Below are 21,467 nucleotides of genomic sequence, written 5' to 3'. Positions count from 1 at the left end.
GAATAAATGATGCGTTGGAACTCTGTATTCACGGCCCTTTTGGAGGATTTGCAGCAGTGTAAATATTTGATCCGTTGTAGACCGACCTTCGACGAAGCCGGCTTGATAAGTTCCCACAAATCTTTTCGCAATTGGTGATAAACGGCGGAAAATTATTTGGGACAGCACTTTATAAGCGGCATTGAGAACGGTGATCGCTCGATAGTTCTCACAGTCCAACTTGTCGCCCTTTTTGTAGATCGGGCAGATAACCCCATCTTTCCACTCCTCCGGTAGCTGTTCCGTATCCCAAATTCTAATAATTAGTCGGTGCAGACAAACGGTCAGCTTTTGTGGTCCCATTTTAATAAGCTCCGCTCCGATGCCATCTTTTCCAGCTGACTTGTTGTTCTTTAGCTGCATGATGGCCTCCTTAACTTCGCCTATCGTTGGGGATGGCACCTCTTCCCCGTTGTCTGCACCGTCGAAATCGCTTTCCCCGCCGCCATGGTTTTCCGCCTGGGCGCCATTCAGGTGTTCGTCGAAGTGCTGCTTCCACCTATCCGTCACCTCACGATCGTCCGTCAGAATACTGCCAGTCTTATCCCGACACATTTCGGCTCGCGGCACAAAGCCTTTGCGGGATCCGTTCAGTTTCTGGTAGAACTTCCGCGTTTCCTGAGAACGATGCAGCCGCTCCAACTCTGCATATTTCTGCTCTTCCAGGGTGCGCTTTTTCTCCCGAAAGATTTGGTTTCGCTGCATCTTCTTCTGTTTGTGTCTTTCCACGTTCTGACGTGTGGTACTGCGCATCTTGGCCGCCCGCGCAGCGTTCTCCTCATCCATCACCCTCCTACATTCATCGTCAAACCAATCGTTCCGCTGATTCCGGGCCACAGGCCCGATGGAGCTCTCCGCTACACTGCTGATGGCTGTTTTGATAGTGTTCCAACAGTCCTCGAGAGGGGCTTCGTCCAGCTCGTCCTCTTCCGGCAGCGCAGCTTCGAGTGACTGCGCGTAGTTTGCGGCGACGTCTGGCTGCTTCAGCCGCGCGAGATCTAAACGAGGCTGGCGTCGGTACCGAATGTTGTTCACAACGGAGAGTCTTGGGCGCATCTTAACCATAACTAGGTAGTGGTCCGAGTCAACGTTAGCGCTTCGATAGGATCTGACGTCGATAATGTCTGAGAAGTGCCGACTGTCGATCAAAACGTGGTCGATCTGTGATTCTGTCTGATTTGGTGACCTCCAAGTGTACTTATGGTGGATTCTGTGCTGGAAAAAGGTACTACGTACGGCCATATTCTTGGAGGTGGCAAAGTCGATAAGTCTTAGGCCCATTTCATTGGTTCGCTGGTGTGCACTGAACCTTCCAATCACCGGTTTGTATTCCTCCTCCTTGCCGACCTGAGCATTGAAATCCCCGATGACGATCTTGATATCATATTTTGGGCAGCGGTCGTATTCACTCTCCAACTGCGCGTAGAATTCATCCTTGTCGTCATCGGTACTTCTAAGGTGAGGGCTGTGCACGTTGATAATGCTTATGTTGAAGAATCGGCCCTTGATTCTCAACCTACACATTCGAGGATTGATTGGCCACCACCCAATCACCCGTTTCCGCATCTCGCCCATCACTATGAAAGCTGTACCCAGGTCGTGTGTGTTGCCGCAGCTCTGGTAGATGGTATGTCCATCTCTGAACGTACGTACCGTTGAGCTCTTCCAGCACACCTCCTGCAGCGCTACGACGTCGAACTTGCGGCTCTTCAATACGTCGGAGAGCACTTGAGTGCTCCCTTGGAAGTTGAGAGATCGGCAGTTCCACGTCCCGAGTTTTCAATCCATAGTCCTTTTTCATCGCGTGGGTCTATTCCGATTGTTCCAGTAAGAATATATTTGTTCTTCGTTCCGTGCTTTAGTGTTTTTGGTGGTGACGGCTCGCAAAGCCTGCTACACCAACCCCCTGTTTCGCCGGAGAGCCAACGAAGTTCGAAAGAGCCCTTCTTTCCTGTCAGCATACGACTTTGGCTTCCACCGGGGTTGGTTACCCGATCTCCACCAAAGTTGCTCGTATCCCGGCTGGTACCACGAGGCGGTAGGAATAGGAGTTGCTGAATAAGAGGCTATGAACCACTGTAGGGTCTATTTTATGCCTACACGTGCACAAGGCACCGACGGTACGCATTATTCAGCCGTTTACCAGCCGATCCGAAAATGAAAATACAAGTTATTCTTTGCTGAGTCAATTTTTATTGAAGTAGTGTGTATTGAGAACCTTTACGACACATTTGGTGGAAACACCCCCCCCCCCCCCCCCCCAACCCCTTTATGCTTTATGACGAGCTTGAGACGTTTCTCAAAAGAATCACACGCGGCACGCACCTGGTCCATGGGCATGTCGTCCCAGATCTTGGAAATAAGCTTCTTAAATTGGTTCATAGTGCTCACTTTATGTTCGCTCTGCTTGGCCAGTATGTACGACCATACATAAAAGTCCAGGGGATTTAGATCCGGGGAGCTGGGAGGCCACAAAGTCTTGTCGAGAAAATCAGTCAAATTCTCCCGACACCGCGCTTTTACGATATCCGCCATGTGGGCCGGTGCGCCGTCCTGTTGAAAAACGTAATGATCTTTCCCGTAGTGATCACGAAGTGCCGGGGCCATAGCCTTCTCCAGAACCTCGGTCTTATAGCACGCGGCGTTCATTTTCACGTTTTTCTCGATAAACACTAGTGGAAGCTTTCCACACTTGAATACGGCCCCCCCAAACCATCACCGACGCGGAAGTCTGGAACCGTGGGATGTTTATGTGGGACGGGGGGATGCTGGTCAATGGCGGCGCCCACAGTCGATCATTTTGGACATTGTACGGCTGTTGCAAGATGACGAGTTTCTCATCAAAAATCACGAACTCCTGACCAGCGTGCCGCGAAAGTATCAGTTTTGCTCTGTACAACCTCTTCTTCGTTGTAGCCTCCGTTACCCCGTGAACCTTGCATTTCTTGTACGGCTTTCATCCCAGGACCTTCGCCATGATGGTGTGGGCAGTCCCGATCGACACATCAACAGTGGTCTTCCGGATTGAGCGGTTAATTTTTCGACGAACCCGCTCCCTCACCACTTTGATGGCTGCTGGCGTCCTCGCCGAATGCGGCCGCCCGGATCTAGCACGGTCCTTGGTCGTGCCCGTCTCACGGTACCGACGGATGGTGTTATAGATGAAATTCCGCTTCACCCCGTGGATTTTCAACCGTCGAAATATGTCGCCGGGTCACTCAGCTCTCGCAAACAACTTTACTAAGACGTTGCGGTACTCCTTCATCGCGCGCGGTAAACAAATAACAATTGACATCAAGTCGACACCCTGCGCGTCGGTTAGCGTATATATAAGGCTAAAGCTGACACCAATATCAATACACAGAATGTACATGATGCGCACTTATCACAACGATGAAAAGTGGTATTCGAACTTATTGAACACCCTGTACGGGTGTTTAAAGAGTCACAGAGCACTTGAGTGCTCTCTTGGAAGTTGAGAGATAGGCTATAGAGAGATAGGCCCTAGTTTTCAATCTGTTTTCGTCGCGGGTTGATTACACGATCTCCATTTAGATTACACATGTCCCGGCTACCACAAAATTTCGGTATAATGGACGCAGTGGTGAAGGTACCCAACAGAAGAGGATCTCGGCTGGTATCTCAACAAGGGATGGGGGTCGTTGGATTTATTCCTACCTTCACGTTGAAAGCAAGCAACCAATGGAGGGTATGGTCCCTGGTGGCAACTTGGCCGTATGCTGACAGTAAAGGGGGGCTTTTTCGAGCTTATGTGTGCATTTAGCATTTCATCACTGCGTTTTACTCGAGTGTGATTTGGGCCCGCTGTCAAATTTTAAACCCGGGACATCCTATCGCTGCCGCTTATTACTGCAGACGATAGAGTAATCGTTCATGTTAGAGGCATCTCAAAACCGCTTGTATACTCCATATTAGGGATGACCGATCAGTGTCCCCGTATCAGCATGGAACAGTGTTGTGCAGAATGACCTGTCTCTTCTACGCTGTCCTTGTGGATTCCAGTCGAGTACTTTTCTGCAGATATCGTTCGTTCCTTTCCTCAAGGTGTGTCTGATCCACTTCCACCTAGGTTCTCGAATTTCTGTTGCTATCGGCCGTTGGTGACATCGACGAACTCCATCGTTTGGTATACCTTGTTTGGTATACAGTTGTGAGGTAATGACGTATCGCAGGCAGCGAATAATAAATACCTGCAATTTTTACGCAGTGATCTAACCTTCCGACAAAAAAAAATCTACCCTGTAGGCTATCTGCAATAAACAAAACTCTGGACGCAGTCATACGAACACGAGGAGATTAGCTTTCGCAGAGCGAATCAAAAAAATCAACGTTGAACTGATTCAATCCTCTCAGCACTATTATTGTAGCTAGGATTCCAGACGGACGAGCCGTATTCTAGGATGGACCGTACCAAAGAACAATACGGCGATTTGAGGCAGTATTGATTACGTTCACGTTCGATTGTTATGCCTTTGAGCTTATAACGGAACAAGATCGGGCCTTTTTTTTCGAGAGAATGTGATTGCTGAGCGCTTTTGCGGATTACGTGTTACGTCGCATCAAGTGGCGAAGGCCCCCAACTGATTTTGAAGACAGTGGCAGTCGTCAGTTGCAATGATCCAAAAGTACATTTTAAGGTCATCTGCGTACTAGAGTCGTAGGCCTTGGATGGACAAATTAACGTCGTAGAAGTAAAGGAGGGCCTAGGTAACTTCCTTGAGGTATACCTTTTTTTTACGAGTTGGGAAATCTGCTGAGCACCTTAGAAGATACGGTACTATCAGATACTACCTGAGAAGATAACTCAGGGAGTGGGGTTAAGGTATTCCGACCCCCCTAATGGGGCGTGAGGATCCCGACCCACTAAAACTCTACTCGAGTCTCCAGCCTCAATCCCCCTTGGCACCACCTTATCGGTATTACTTCATGGAGGGGCTATTGTGCTTAATGCACTCGCTTAGATAACTGTTGGACTATGGTAGTTAGGCTGTTTATTCGCCGTTCATCGGCTCTCCAGTTTTGTAGCTCGAGTACAATCTGGGTAGCAGCCGCATTGACCGCACCCCAAACGTCCGAGCTGGAACACATCCTTTGGACTAAGTTATCCGGGGTAGTGTCCTGTCCGCTCACTGCCATCATGTTGCTTCTCGCGCCCGCGAAACGAGGGCATATGAAGAAAGCATGTTCTGCCGTTTCCTCAACATCCACGCATTCGGGACACGCGGGGGACTCCGCATGCCCAAACTTATGCAGAAACTGTCTGAAGCAACCATGCCCTGACAGAATCTGTGTCAGGTGGAAGTTGACTTCGCCGTGGCGCCTGTTGACCCACCCAGATAGTTCCGGGATAAGTCGATGTGTCCACCGATCTTTTGTGGAATTAGACCATGCCCGCTGCCATGTGGTCATCGAGGCCGATCTTGTGGTACTCCGTATGCCTCTAGTTCACGTTGGTTGAAGCACTCTACGTCTTCGCTGATGATACCACACCGCACGACCACGACCACACCGGTCCGCCATACCTAAGTATAGACTGGACCACGTTGGCTAATAGCCTTCGCTTGCTGCCATATACCGCAGAGCTATTAGACATCATACGAGACAATGCCGAAATAGCTGTGGAAGTCTTCTTGCAGGCATAGTCGACGTGGCTCCCGAACTTGAGCTTGTCGTCGACCATGACTCCCAGGAGTTTTAAGGACCGCGTTGACGAAATAGTGCAGTCCCCGACGCTGATATTTGCTTGCTGCACCGAATTGCGGTTGTTCACCACGATAACCTCCATTTTATGATGCGCTAGCTCCAGTTTCCTGGATCGCATCCAATCTTCAACAATGCTTATAGAGTGAGCAGCCGTCAACTCTACCTCTCTGATAGATTCACCATAGACTTCCAGGGTGATGTCATCCGCAAAGCCGACAATCACCACCCCTACCGGGAACTTTAGCTTCAACACCTCGTCATACATGACGTTCCACAACACAGGGCCCAGTATGGAACCTTGCGGAACCCCTGCGGTGATTGGAACGCACTTCTGACCCTCCTCCGTGTTGTAGCATAGCACACGATTCTGGAAATAATTTTCCAGGATCCTGTACAGCGACACCGGCACTTGGACGTTCCGAAGCGAGTTGGCTATGGAGTCCCAGCTAGCGCTATTAAACGCATTTCTCACGTCGAGCGTGACAACTGCGCAATAGCGAATACCTGTCCTCTTGCGCTGGATCGCCACCTCGGCTGTCTTAGTGACAGACAAGATGGCATCCACCGTAGATTTGCCTTTTCGGAAGCCGAATTGGTTCCTTGACAGACCGTTTGTACTCTCAGTGTACTGTACGAGTCTGTTAAGGATAACCCTCTCCAGCACCTTGCCAGCAGTATCGAGCAGACAGATCGGTCTATATGACGAGGGGACACCCGGAGGTTTTCCCGGCTTCGGCAATAGGACCAGATTCTGTCGTTTCCATCTGTCCGGGAAGTTGCCAGCTTCCAGGCATCTACTCATTACTGCCCCGAATAATTCGGGAGCCTCCAGAATAGCCGCTTTAATGGCCATATTCGGGATTCCGTCTGGCCCCGGTGCCTTGCTCACCTTTAGGGATTTAGCGATCTCAATGATCTCCTCATTCGTAACCGTCACTTCGTTCTCGACCGCCAAACCGCAGTCGCCCACGTTACTTTGGATGCTCGGCTGGGAGGCCGACCATCCTGCGCTATGGTCTGAGATACTGGAACGTCGGCCGTGGGACGACTCAGCGGCCTGGGGCCAGGGCCTTGGCTCGTGGCGCGGAAAGAGGCCCTCGATGATCCGCTCCAGCATCTCTGGCGATTGCTCTGAGGGCGCCATCACTCCCTTGGTCTTTGCCATTACGACCCTGTAGGCATCACCCCACGGGTTCGCATTGGCACTAGCACATAACCTTTCAAAGCAGGCTCGTTTACTAGCTTTTATCCCACTCTTAAGCGCAGCAGCAAGTGCTACTCGACATTCAGCCCTGCCTTCGTCCGAACGAGCTCTTTGCATAATTCTCCTCGCACGAAAGCACGCTCCGCGGAGTTTCGCAATTTCATCTGTCCACCAGTAAGCCGGTGACCTGCCATACCTATGTCGACCTTTCCTAGGCATGGTAGCGTCACATGCTCGCGACAGTACCTCAACCAAATGATCAGCGTTCGGATCGGGCATACCACGATCACCGCACTCTTTTCGGATTGCTTCCACGAATACTTCGGGATCGAAGTATGATGTCTTCCATCCACGGGTGGTGGGAGTGTCAGCTCTACTCGCCGCCTGCCGCCTCGTTATCTGACCGACACCATAGCGGACCGCCTGATGGTCACTGTGAGTGTAGCTATTGTCTACCCTTCAGTCTCTTATCAAACCAGGACTGCCGAATGTCACGTCGATGATAGACTCCGCACCGTTCCTACTGAAGGTACTTGTGGTGCCGACGTTGACCAGATCTACGTTGAGCTTTGCCAGAGCTTCAAGCAGAATCCGGCCCCTGTGGTTCGTGCGACGACTTCCCCACTCTACCGCCCAAGCGTTAAAGTCGCCCGCCACAACCAACGGCCTTAGATCAGTCAGCACAACTGATACTCGGTCTACCATCCGCGTAAACTGCTCGATAGACCAACTCGGCGGAGCATAACAGCTGAAGTAGAACACTCCACCTACTTTGGCAACCACGAATCCCTCGTCTGCAGTTGACACAACATCTTGAACCGGGAACCTGCTTGTCGTCCATATAGCCGCCGTCCCGGACCTATCCGACACCCAGTTACCGTTTCCGGCAGGGATGCGGTATGGGTCCGAGATGATTGCAATGTCCGTCAATGACTCAGTAACTGCTTGGTACAACAGCTGCTGGGCCGCGTAGCAGTGGTTCAAGTTCAGTTGCGTTACCTGCACTACGCCCGTATTTTAGTCGCCGGCACGCCTGCCGGGCACTTCGGGCCTCCTGTTGTGTGTTTAGCGTCCCGTTGGCCGGTACATATCAGGCACTTGGGTGGCGCAGTACAGTCCCTCGCTATATGGCCCGTACCGCCACATCTCCTACACAAGTGGCTTCGGTCTGGCCCCTTACAGCTCCAGGACCTGTGCTCTCCCTCAAAGCACCGGAAGCAGGCCTCCGGCTGCTGGAACACGCTCAGTGGGCACACAGACCATCCCACCTTCAGCTTAGCCACTTTCAGGGCTGCATTTCCGTCTTCCAGTGGAAGTCTTATAGTTGCTACCTGGGTTCCCGCCGGTCCCTTACGCAGACGAACTGCCTCGGTAGTCACCACCACTTTGCATTGCTCGTTGAGAGCTCGTGCTAGTTCGCCCGCTTGGGTGATCTCGTCCAGGTTTTTAAGCTGGAGAGTCATCTCGGGCGTTAGTGCGCGGATCTGCACGCTATCGCCAAGTACCTTTTCTGCCAGCACTTTGTAAGCAGAACCCTTTTCAGTGGCATTCTTTTTGAGTTCAAGAATCATGTCTCCTGTGCGAGAGCGGCGGATACTCCGCACATCCGCGCCAAGACCCTTCAACTGATCATGCCCTCTCATGGCCTTTAAAACTTCCGCATATTTCGGCCCCTCAGTTTTGAGGATAAGGGCATAGCCTTTGCTCCTTTTTTCCTAGCCACTTTCGGTGGAGCTCGATCCTCCTCTTTCTTCCTGGCCTTCTTCTTTTTGACCAACTCCCACTGGTTGTCGGACGCTAACAGCGTCTTGTTACCCTCAGTAGGTTCTTCAGTTGGCTTACGACCCTCTGCTATCATGCGCTTCTTTGGACCCGTGGGGGTTTCTTCCCTTGGGGACTGCCTTGCGCGTTTGGCGGATGCCTTGTCGTTAGACTGCTCCGTAGTCGCGAGTGCCACGGAATGGTCAGTCATTGACGGGCAGGCATCCGTTTGTGCAGACCTTGATACAAGCGTCTTCTCTTTCTCTGCAACTTTTACTCGCGCTTCGAGTTCGCTGTGCTCCTTCGTCGCAGCACGCATGGTGCTCCGAAGCATGAGCAGACTTTGTTTCAGGTCCTTCGCTAAGGTGCTGCGACCTGCCACGAACTCGATAATGGCATCGAGTTGATGAGACGCCGCTACCACTCTTGGTAGCATGTCTCTCTTGCCTGCCACTGCTTTTATAAGCGACGGGCCGTTCATTGCTGCGTCCGGCGTAGATGCAGTTGGAGCGACAGGTGTGCCGTTTCCCTTTCCGCTTACGCTGGCGCTTCTACTGGTATCCATCGGCGGAGACCTCTGGATACCACTTCTTGCGAACGGATTATCTAATCCGTCCGCGCTCACTGAAGTTAATGTTTTATTTTGATTGCTCATATAGAATCCCACGAGTTGAGGGGAAAGAAGAGTCCGCCGCATCAGAGCCACTCATGATGCGGTAAGGGCTGTTTACTGTGGAGGGCGCTCTGGTATTCCACAGGCTCCGTTTGAGGCTGAGTATTTATGAAACCCCCCCCCCACCATTCATCCCTCGGCACGGGTCGCATGACACCTTGGATTAGGGGTTTATCCATTCTTGTTTTTACTTTTAGCCATGGATAACATCTATTAAAACCATCCTCCTTTGGGGGCTTTGGACCCTCTGCTCAGGTTCTCAGTATTTTCAGGTTCATCGAACATGCTTCTACCGAGATCCGTCATTTGCAGGCGGAGAGTTTACACTCAGCCTTCGCATGAGTGCCCCCTTATCTGTCCGCATACGACCCTAGTTTCCACCGGTTGTCCGATTTCCACTAAGGAACGTATCCCGGATGGTACCACGGGGAGGTAGAGAGAGGAGTTGCTAAATAAGAGGCTGTGGAACTTCGTGGTAGTTCTGGAGCGCATTATTCAACTATTTACCATCCAGGTAAATGGTAAATGAGGTATACCTGACGAGGCTAAAAAGGCCATAGTTCGAAATCTTGCATCAGAACGCCTCGTACTGAGCTTCGATGAGATGGACCAACTTATCTGGAACTCCTCTACGGCTATGTGCGACGTAAATGTTTTCGTGGTTGAGTCGGTCAAATGCTTTTTCGAAATCAACAAACGCCACCAGAAGAGAGTCTTGGAATTCGTTGGCCTGCTCCAATATAATGCGAAGCATTGTGATATGGTCTGTACATGATCGGCTTGCTGCCGCTGGAAAATAGCATCGATCTTCTCCTGCATCTAGAGTACTTACCGCAACCAGTAAGGTCTCCTTTCATAGGGACTTTGACCAATATGCCAGGCATACAGACCACGGTTTCCCATATAGTGCTGAAAAGCTGATGCATGATCTGGGCTGACAAAGATGGGTCAGCTTTGAGCATCTCGACTGAAATACAGTCTATCCCTGGTACTCTATTGGATTTCATACTCTTGATGGCTGCTTCAATTTCATCCAGTGATGGGACCTCACAGTTGACACGAGTAATGCAATGAACTATTGGCGTCATATCGGATAATGCCAGGTCCAGGCTCTCTTGTCCTGCCTACAAACTCATTTACCAGTCCTCTCCAGTTCGGCATATCAGCTGCCGGGCTGTCTTAACCGTTCTGGTTCGCGCTCGCCCAATGCCGGTTTTCGCTCCTCTTCACTCGTCGATGTTTCTCCAAGTTTCATCCGAAATCCACTCCCTTCGCCCACTGCGCGCTATCTTGAGAGCTTCACCACTGGTCATGATAAAGGCGTTCTTGATGCCAGTTCATTACTCTTTGACGGTTCCACCAGGTGGCAACTCCTTGGGCTTGGGGTTCAAGTTGTTCGACAAAGGCTTGGGATTCAAGTTGTTCGACAAATGCCTTTTTACCTCTGGATTTTCTAATCGGCGGGCGTCGTAAACGGCACCCAACTTTTTCCTCGTTGGACTCGTGCGACGTGCAAACTTATCTCAGCGCTAACAAGGTGATGCAAAGTCTGATGCAATATCAACGATGCATTTGTTGCGTACAGCAAGAAGGCTCCTTCGCCATTTTCGGCATGATACGGATGTGGTCGATTTGGTTTTCTATTCGGCCGTCGAGGGAAACCCACGTGACTATGGGGTCACCAATGACCATGTTGTCATTACTACAAAAATCTGTAAAATTTTTCCCCGTTTTTGCTCATCCCTCCTAGGCCATGGCATCCCATGACGCGTTCAAAGTCCGCGTCTGCGAGCCAATCTTCGGGTTGAAGTCGCCCAAGCGAATTTGGATGTCCTCCTTGGATGTGTTTGCCAGTACCCGGCTAGCGGACCTCGCTCAGCGCCAGGATTACAAGATTCAGACAGCCAGCTTTCCTTGCAAGTTAAACCAGCTTGCCCTGCTGGGCAAGGCTCAGAATATTCCATGTTCCGATTAGTGTCCGTGTTCTCATGCTAAAGGTCGTTACCAAAATTACCAGATCGATTTTTTCTTTCAATTTATGTAACATAGAATTCGAGTACAGTAAGTTGTAACTCGGGCTTACAACTATCCCTATCTCGTTGATGTGGCTGCCTTCTTGGAGTGGGCGGGGGTCACTGTGCTCGCTTCCCCGGTTGCGTACGACAATCGAGGCTGCGTACCCGATCCTGCACCACGTGGAGGTAGGGATAGGAGTTCATAGGTTATAGATTTGCCCCTGTCCACCTTTTGCCAGACCACATCGGAATACCAAAAAAATATCAATGTTACAATGTTCAACCTTAGCCTAAAAGTACCTTTAAAAACTTTATCAATTTTTTTTCTAGGATTTTTCAAACAGAGTTTGACATTGAACCTTAACGAATGTAACAACGCTAAGCCGACTAAGAAATTTGGAACCTTGGATCTTGGTTTGAACTTCAACACTGTTCGTTCGAATGTGGATCTGATCGATGCCGCACTACCACTCGATCGACAAGGGTAAGTTTCTGCATAATTAATTGTTAAATAATCAAAAAATAAAATATGAATATATTTCTCATCCAAGCTGGTACCACGGATCGATTAGCCGAATTGATGCGGAAAAAATTCTTCGACCTTTGGGAGAGGGGAGCTTTCTGGTGCGCAACAGTGAATCCACTAGACAGGACTATTCACTAACGTTAAAGTAAGTGTAGTGTCTATCTGATAATCAATTTCGATATTGGAAAAATGTCTCTTACAAAATTGAAATCCACAGGAGCGCCAAAGGCTTCATGCATATGCGAATACAGCGTGACCCGGAAACGGGACAGTTCATCCTGGGTCAGTTCAGTCGACCGTTCCCGACCATTCCGGACATGATAAGGCACTTCTGCCTGAACCGGCTGCCGGTTCGCGGTGCTGAGCATATGTGCCTGCTGGAACCAGTCATCGCGCAGATCCTCTAAAGGTGGAGCGTTTATCACCAAACACGTGTTGTTGTGTAGAGTTTGCTTCTATACCGATTCTTATAGCAAATTCACTCAAAGTGTAGATTAGCCAACATAGTATGAGTTAATTTAGCACCAGGGATAGTTTCCTATACCCGAAGTTCTACTGATAGCACAGAATGAAAGATTGTTGAAAGTGGCGCGAAGAAACTGAATTGGATCTACGTTCCTTCTAAACTTTCATTGTTTTCGTTCAGCGTCTAGTTTTACTGAGGATCTTAAATTGAGACAATAACCACTAATTTGGCCATGGTAACCTTTATTGTATAGAGAACACACTAAATTTGTATCTGAAGGCCGATAATTCGTAATGACTTAAATGTACCATTTTAATGATTATAAGTTATTGCGCTTTACTGATTCCATTGTGATAAAGTGACTTTGTTGAAGGTTGATGCAGTAAAATATCCACTTATGAGTTTCTATACCGAGCATATGTACAAGTTTGCACAATTATGGTTTCATTCGTGCTTAAGAAATTACATTTCCGGACAGAAATTATGAGAATGTTTGCAAAGAGATGCCAAATTATGGACTGTGAAGAGGGAATAATTGCAATTTTATAATTGACTTAGTTGATAGTAAAGTGCAATACCGAATGAATAGTTTACATGGCTTATTTCAACTAGATTACAGTGAGTTTCCAGTAGGTCTGCAGAAATAAATGATTCACCAAGTGACACTAGGAAATAGAAGTTTTAAAATGCAATAGAAACCAGTTTATGAAGGTGAGCAGCTTTTAATTTGTTAGCACTGTTAGCAACAACTGAAAGCCAAAATTTATTGTCCACGAGATAACCATCAATCCATGTAAGGTTGGAAGCCAATATTCCGGTACTCATTCGGCAGAAGTAACTGTAGTGCATCTCACCAACTGTAAAGTAGACCGTAGAGTAGTGATTCACTACGATTCAGTTCCGATTTACTCTATACCGGGAAAGCCCCGTTTTCTCTGCGAGCAATCGGAATGGATCAAATTATTAAATTTGAACAGATGATACAGCTAACATACTCACACATATTAAAAGAAATCACGTAGTGATGAAAAAACATTATTAAAACGAGGAAATATATATCAAAATATTTAAAATGTTTGTCTTATTATTATGAAAGAAGTAACCGGATGAAATCGTTTTAACTAGATTTATTTTTACTGTTTTTGTTTAGCAATTGCATACCAAAAGATTGGCATTGGTTATATTTTTAAAATTAGCTGCGTTGGTTGGGCTTGAAATTTTACTAGAAATTGAACTTAAAACTGGAACTATTTTAACGCAGTTAATTTATATACTTATCGCAAGAATAGTGACCGATTAAATTGGAAACTGCAGGTTTCCGGGTCCGGGCACTGGGCACGGTTCTGTATCAGTTTGAGATCAATTCCGTAACGATTTTGCATCAGTTCGGCATCACCGGATATTGCATCAGTCGTGCATCAGTTTCTTAATAACGATGACAAATTAAGTTCCGATTCCTAGCACAAAAATAAAAAAAACTTGAAGAACGTCCTTCACCCTTTGCCTGACGTAAAGCGGTAAAACTGACTTCTGTAGTTATGTTTGCTAATGTACATTTATGCCGCGTAAAATTTAAAATTTTATCAAATAAAACATAGAATCATAATCAGTCTTGATACGGGAAGTGTCAACAAATCTAAAGTAGTTGTTGTTGCTGACGTTATCGTCTCAACTGGACGCCAGTGTATCTTTTACTATTTCGATAAGGAAGAGATAGTATGGCGAATAAAAATGCTGATCGCTGTTGTTATGTCGCACAATTAACACATTGCGATCAAATCTTTATCAATTTGCAGACTGCGATATTGCGGCTGACGCAAGCCTTGAAACAATCGATGAGGTAAAGTACCAATTCAGCTATCAGTTTGAGTTGTCTTCTCGCGCGAACTTTGTAATTTGTTTCGTAGAATATTGAAAAATGGAATTCGACATGGAACGGCAGATTACTGAGTTTCGTGGGTGGCGAAAGGGTCCTACTGGAACAGCTAGAACCCCGCTACTTTGGCAGTGTGGCACTGCAGAAAATATTTCGCAAAGGCGAGTAGGCGTGGAAGTTTTGACTAGAGCGGTGTAGTAACTAATGAGCTAGGAACAGACCTTTTAGTGATAGACAGAAGGCACGATCGCAGCGGAAGGAGCCATTGGGTCCGCTAAGAAGGGTCTCGTAACCAGTTCGACGAGGAATGCCAGATGATCTTAGATGAGAAGAATGCAGTACGGGCGTCGACACTGCAGCAGAGGACCAGTCAAAACTTGAAAGGATATAGACAGAAACGAAAACAGTAAACCCAGTTTTGCCGGGGCAAGAAGCGTTGCCTGAAAAAAATAGAGTTTGTGGACATGAAACAGCTGTATCGTTCTCAGGAAACGAGTAAATTCTACGAGAAATTGAATGAATAAATATGCCTAATATACAAGAAGGGCGAAAAGTTGCAATGTGAGAACTATCTAGCGATCACCATTTTCAACACGGCCTATAAAATGATTCATCAGACTATCTTTCGCCGTCTTTCGCCGCTGACAAGTAGATTTGTGGTAAGTTATCAAGCCGGTTTTGTTGACGGATCGATAACCAAAATATTTGTGCTGCGACAGATCCTCCAAAAGGGTCGCGAATAGCAAGTTCCTACGTATCGCCTATTCACAGACTTCAAAGCCGCGTACGATAATATCGACCGTGAAGAGCTATGGAAAATTATGGACGAAAACGGGAAGCTGATAAGACTCAGGGTAACAGGGTTTTATAGTGATTTAAAGAGAAATACTCCTGACCCGCCAATTGGCGTGAGGATATCGGGGACGTTATTAAACCCGTTTGAAACACGTAGGGGACTTCAACAAGGCGATGGTATCTTCTGTCTCCTGTTCATCATCGCGCTAGACGGTGTTATGAAACTGGTTAGTTTTAAAATGCGGGGTACGACCTTTTAATAAATGTAGTCAATTTATCTGTTTCGATGACGACGTGGACATTGTCCGAAGAATGTTCCAGGCGGTTACTGGGCAGTATACCAAACTGCAACGTGAAGCATTAAAGGTAGGATTAGTGCAGAATACGTATAATATCAAGTACCTGTTAGCAGGAGGAACCAAACGCGAACGAGCTCGCATAGGCAATTGTGTGGTAGCCGACGGGGACGAGTTCGAGGTGGTGGACGAATTTGTATACCTCGGGTCGTTAATGACGTCGGATAACAACTGCAGCAGAAAAATATACTGACGTAGTTTTGCCGGAAGTCGTGCTTACTACGGACTCCACAAGACCCCAAAGTCTGGTAAGCTTTAGCCCCGTACCCAAGGTTGCCACAAGCACAGATTATTCTGTGTTTAAAAGATATTTGAAAAAAAAAATCGCCTGTACAGAATCTGTATGCACAGAATATAGATTTTCGCCAATTACACAGATTAAACAGATTTTTGAGCTTTTACAATAAGAGTGAAAGAGACGCATATAGTCCGCAAAATGACTCCGTCTCTTTCACTCTCATTGTTTTGCATTGGACAGATTTTTGCACAGATATTTTTCCTCGCTGTATAGATGGCCAGATTTTTCCAACAAAAAACACATAATTATATGCGGCATCCCTGCCTGTACCAAATGTACCATGTACTAAACGCTAATAAGACCGCCCAAGCAACAATGTGAGTTTTATTGTACTCTTATGCTGGTCTTCAAGACCAATTCTGGTCTTAAATGCCATCATAAAAGTGCAATAAAACCCAAATTGTTACTTGGGCGGTGGTCCTCTACGGGCACGGAACGTGGACATTGCTCGACCAGGACTTGAAAACACTGGTCGTTTTTCAAGGTCGTGTGTTTAGTACCATCTTTGGCGGTGTGTGTGAGAATGATGTGTGGAGGAGAAGGATGAAAGAACATGCTGTGATTATGCCGGACAACAACCCCGCTGTCGACTCGAATCTTGTTGGTACCAGACGCAGAGGTGCGCAGAACGCTCGATGGTTAGACCAAGTGGAGCATGACCTGGAAAGTGTGAGACAGTCGAGAAATTGAATTGGAGATGGACTGCCATCGACCGAGTTTGTTGGCGGAACATTATTATACAGGTCAAATCCTGAAGTATCGCACCAGGATAAGTAAGCAGGATCGCGTGATGTATTGGAAGGCGATCAACGAGAAGATATGCATGTTGATAATAAAAGGCTGCTTCTTCAACTACACCATCGTAAACGTGTATTGTTCACACGAAAGTAGACCCGATGACGCGAAGGAAGCGTTCTATGCGCAGCTGCAACGTATGATATCTGTTCACCACGGGATTGTAACCGATCGTTACAGTACAATTAAAAGTTTTTATATTTGTTTTGTATGCTTATATAAACGCCCACCTATTTTGAGTCTTAGTACTAAACATTAAACACGCTTTACACACATGCAACAACACCGATGGGATGACAGGCTACGGAACAAAATACAATAGAGTCGACAAACCGCCAAATAAATTAAAAGGAATCTATGGGTATTTCTCAACAATGCACCAACGGCCATTTGAATTCAGGCGAGCGAGTGCAGTAGAAGTGCAAAAATTTATTAAACGTTTTAAGTGCCAAAGTGCCAATCTCGAAAGGGTTAAAGATCCCTAACTCGAGCATTCAGGTAACTACAAGGGAAATATAATCTCCAAGCTGAACTACTACTAAAAGGGTAAAATTTCTACCCTCATATAGGACCTTTTTTGGTATATTTTTGAATACCTATTTAGCGATCGACGATCGCGTTCCGGAAGCTTGCGAGCGACCGAAGGCACCCTGCACTCGTTTCGGCCTAAGCAACTTGACGGTTGCTTACGCCAAACCCGTAAAAGACCAGCGATTGTTCCTCTGATCGTCCGCGATCATAAACGCAAAGAAGGACACCACCCTCAGGCAGCGGCCCTAAACGTAAAGGAGGGATTCCCTTCTCGGTTTGGCAAAAGTCGGTATCGTCCGTCGCCAACCGATATTCGCCAACGAAGGAAGCGCCTGAGAGAACCTACCTGGAACGCCTTTCCAGGTCGCCCATTTGCCACCCGTTAAGAGCATAGTCGGTACCATTTTGCCAGCCGGCAGGGAGGACGCCAGTGGCGACACAGGTTAAACATCGTCATCGTCAGCGAAGGTCAGCGAGCGCTCGCCGGTCCGTTACCGTCTTTATCATCGTCAACACGCCGAAAATCAGAAGCTGTGAGTATTCGTAAATCCGTGGAAAACCGTGAACCACCCCAGCGACACTTTACACGTTACAAATAAACACATTTTAGAAAGAAGTTGGCCGTTTCAGTAAGAACTTTGTATCGCGTAATCCCTCCAGTTTGCCCAGTAGCGCGCCGGCCTTGCGACGAAGTCCGGGTCTCGTGCTGCTGAAGTTTGTCGGGGTAGTAACTCACAAGTCGAGATCGTCATCGGGGATAGGAACATCCAGATCGCCAGGGAAGTGATGTATACACCGGGGAACGGGCCCCATAGCCTGCACATCGACACAAACGACAACGGCCAGCGATGTCTGGTCTGGTCTGAAGTCTGGTGATCCGTAGTACTTTCTTTCTCCGCAAATCCACCTGGATATCACCTGACCAACGAATATTGAGCCAAATCGACCATATTCTCATCGACGACTGACAACGCCAATATACGCTCCCTACGGGGTGCAGATATCGAATCGAATTATTACCTAGTAGCAGTAAATGTGCGCTTAAAACTGCGCACCTACTGACCAGGCCTTCCTCAATGGAGCTAGGTGTTTGAGCTCTCGAAGACGGATGGAGCAACATACGTTCGGCTGGTACACACGCACACACGCACACACACGCACACACACATACACACACACATACAAACACACACATACAAACACACACATACAAACATACACATACAAACATACACACACACACTTTCCCCCTGAAGTAATACTTCATTGTGGTCAAACATGGTCACAAACCTGCTGGTCGACAGGTACCATCATTACTTCGACGGGCGACGGGCGCACCTACTGACCAGGCCTTCCTCAATGGAGCTAGGTGTTTGAGCTCTCGAAGACGGATGGAGCAACATACGTTCGGCTGGTACACACGCACACACGCACACACACGCACACACACGCTCACACACATACACACACACATACAAACACACACATACAAACACACACATACAAACATACACATACAAACATACACACACACACTTTCCCCCTGAAGTAATACTTCATTGTGGTCAAACATGGTCACAAACCTGCTGGTCGACAGGTACCATCATTACTTCGACGGGCGAGATAACAGAAGTTAAACTAGTGTCCTATTCTTTCCAAATAATTTTATCATTCCTTGTTCTTGAGAAATCACTAAATATCTGGACATAGAGCCCTGTCTGGCCATGCAGGACTTCCCCCTACGACATCCTCCAGAAATGCAGGGAGCATAGTGCATCATATTTTCGTGGATTTCAGGGCAACATAATGCACAAGAACAGTTTTCCAGGCAAACCGACGAGGCTGATCAAAGCTACCTTGGAGCGAGGGTGTGATCCGGTGTGCGAACATCGAAACAAGAGGAACGATCTTCGGCAAAAGTAGCCAGCTTCTGGTCTTCGCAGATGATATCGACTAGAACCGGACGGCGAAGGCAATCTACGCCAGACCAAAAGCAGAGGCCAGCAGGATTGGTAGGAAGTAGCTCTAGAGGAAACAACGTTCACCTCGCACGGATACGGGTTTCTCGTCCCCAATTTGTTGAGCGTCTCAACACAGGCAAGTCAGTTTCAACATGATCGGGCCATCTCGCACGCTGATCATCTGTGCTCCGGACGGATATCGTCACACTGTCGTTCGGTATGCTTACGACGATTCAAGACATGGAAAGTTTTTACTTGCTGCAGTTTACATCCCAACTGACGGAAGTAAGGTTGTCAAATTTATCGACGAGCATATTCTCTCAATTCGTGAATTACGTGACAAAGGGTCTTCAAACGAAAGAATTCTGGTTTGCGGTGATAATAACCAACCGCAAATTTCTTGGTTTAGTCGTGAGGATGGAGTACAGCACGAAAATTCTCTCTCACTTCCTGCTGCTAAACTGTGGTCGATGGATTTGAATTCCTGATCTAGAAACAAGTTAATGCGTAATTACCTCGGACGTACACTGGACCCTGTTTACTGTCTTCCTGAACACGAGATCTCTGTGCATTGGGCTATTTCTCCGCTACTTCTTGTTGATCTTACCCCAGCAGATCCAGCAGTCAGTTCCATAAAACATAAAACACCAGTCGAAAGGTCAAATCGAGGCTCCAAATGAGCAAAGTAAACAAACTTGTGTTTCGTATAGGCAGGGAAGACTAAGTTTGGTAATCTACCTGAAATGTTAAAACATAAGCTATTGATTTACTAACAACATATGGATTGGTTACCCTCAATATACCATATAATGCTTTAAAAAATTCAATCGGCTTGGTCAACTGGCAAAACATGCGTCGTAATTTGGGAAGTTCCACGGAACATACCTCGCGGTTCACGCAACTTACTGATGATTATACGAAGCTTGATCCAATTCTAACTGGTTGCCAAAACTGTTTAAATAAAATAAACAAAAAAAAGTGTTGCCGAATTAGACAGTTTTTCTCTCTGTGTGTCTGTACTTTATCTACCGTCTGTAGATTGGGCTACATTATTGGACGAGATGCGGATGATATGACATTGCGGTTTCGCGATGCTATTTCCACTTAGCTGAACAAAAATCTTCCTAGAATAAGATCTCCTTTAAAACCTGCCTAGAGGAATAGTGAGTTGCATAGATTGGAACGGCATCGAAACGCAAAGCAGAGACTACTTCGTAAGCAACGACCACCACAGAATAAACGTGCTGTCAAATATGCCAGCAACGCATACTGTAGGCTAAATAGCTCTCTCTACAAATCATGTGTACTCCGCAAGCAATGACGATTACGAACTAATCCAAGAAGCTTTTGGGCATTCGTAAACTCCAAGAGGAAAGGATCTTCCATTCCGTCTACTTCTAGTGTGATCTTGGGCGGAACGGAATCCTCAACCGAATCTTGGGAATTGTTCGCTGATCATTTTGCTTCTGTGTTCGCCGGATGTACCACACTGTGGATGTTTATCCCCGTGTAGACAACTTCACTCATAGATTTTACTACATATAAGGATCTCATATGGCCTCAGGCCGGCTGGCTGGAATGTAACATTGATTTTTTTTGTTGAGGATTACCGTGTAGAGTACCATAAGAGTAACGCATAGCAAGGTGATGCCACACCAGCTTTCACCCAGCGGGTCTCCATTCCTAGGGATTTTGACGAATATGCCCTGCATGCAGTTTATAAGTAAATTTACGGTTTATCATATCTTGTTGAATTAATGGTGGAAATACGCTTAGTTTGTTGCTTATTCTGCTGGTTGTCGAAATTCGTTCCGTTCAAACTTACTTTTCTAAGATACCATTTTCGACTAACAGGATTATGGTGCTAGTGCAATGATCTTACTGACTCTAGAGTAGTCGACTAGCTTGATAGACCAGCGTCGTATCTCGAAGCTACCTCATAGAGAAGATAACTCGTAATGAATCAAAAATTACACCAAAAAGGTAACACAAAAAGCGAATTTTTATTCCAGTATGATTTCAATGCCTCACCTGCACAAGAGTAACAATTCGCTAAAAAAACATAAATGAGCAACATATTATCAAAACAACAGCCTAGTCGATAACCGATAGCAGCCTAACCATTAGCGACATACACCCAACCCACTTCCTACCCCACAGTCACCACCAGGTGCCCAAAACAAGATAGCAACTTCAAATATTTTAACCGCGAGCCCTTGCAGATAAATAGGAATTCGATGTTAATATAATCATATCACATAAGATCTCCCTTAAAAGCTTTAGTTTCAACCGTGCAGTTTATAGATTGCAAATATAGGTTCTCATCGAATCTCAGTGTGGTCATTTCCTGAATTAATGCCAGAAGGTGTTCTAGGTGACTATAAATAATTTGAATCTTTTGAGCAATTGTCAGTTGTACACCTGCGGTATAATAAAAAAGTTCCCCG

At 47.0% G+C, this 21,467-nt stretch overlaps 1 protein-coding gene across 1 annotated transcript in view; it reads left to right on the top strand.

Moving 5' to 3' along the window:
• LOC128737584 (uncharacterized) overlaps positions 1–12,349 on the top strand; it is a gene marked incomplete at its 5' end in the record, with an annotated part of 28,081 nt that extends 15,732 nt beyond the window's left edge. Inside the window, 3 exons of the mRNA XM_053832256.1 lie at positions 11,747–11,900; positions 11,968–12,087; positions 12,160–12,349. Coding sequence (XP_053688231.1) covers positions 11,747–11,900; positions 11,968–12,087; positions 12,160–12,349 — 464 coding nt within the window. The remainder of the gene's footprint in view (positions 1–11,746; positions 11,901–11,967; positions 12,088–12,159) is intronic.
• Positions 12,350–21,467: the final 9,118 nt, after the last annotated feature.

The sequence above is a fragment of the Sabethes cyaneus genome, chromosome 2 (genome assembly GCF_943734655.1).
Source record: "Sabethes cyaneus chromosome 2, idSabCyanKW18_F2, whole genome shotgun sequence".
Taxonomy (NCBI): domain Eukaryota; kingdom Metazoa; phylum Arthropoda; class Insecta; order Diptera; family Culicidae; genus Sabethes; species Sabethes cyaneus.
The sequence above is the reverse complement of the archived record's forward strand: the minus strand, read 5'-3'. Positions and strand labels throughout refer to the sequence as shown.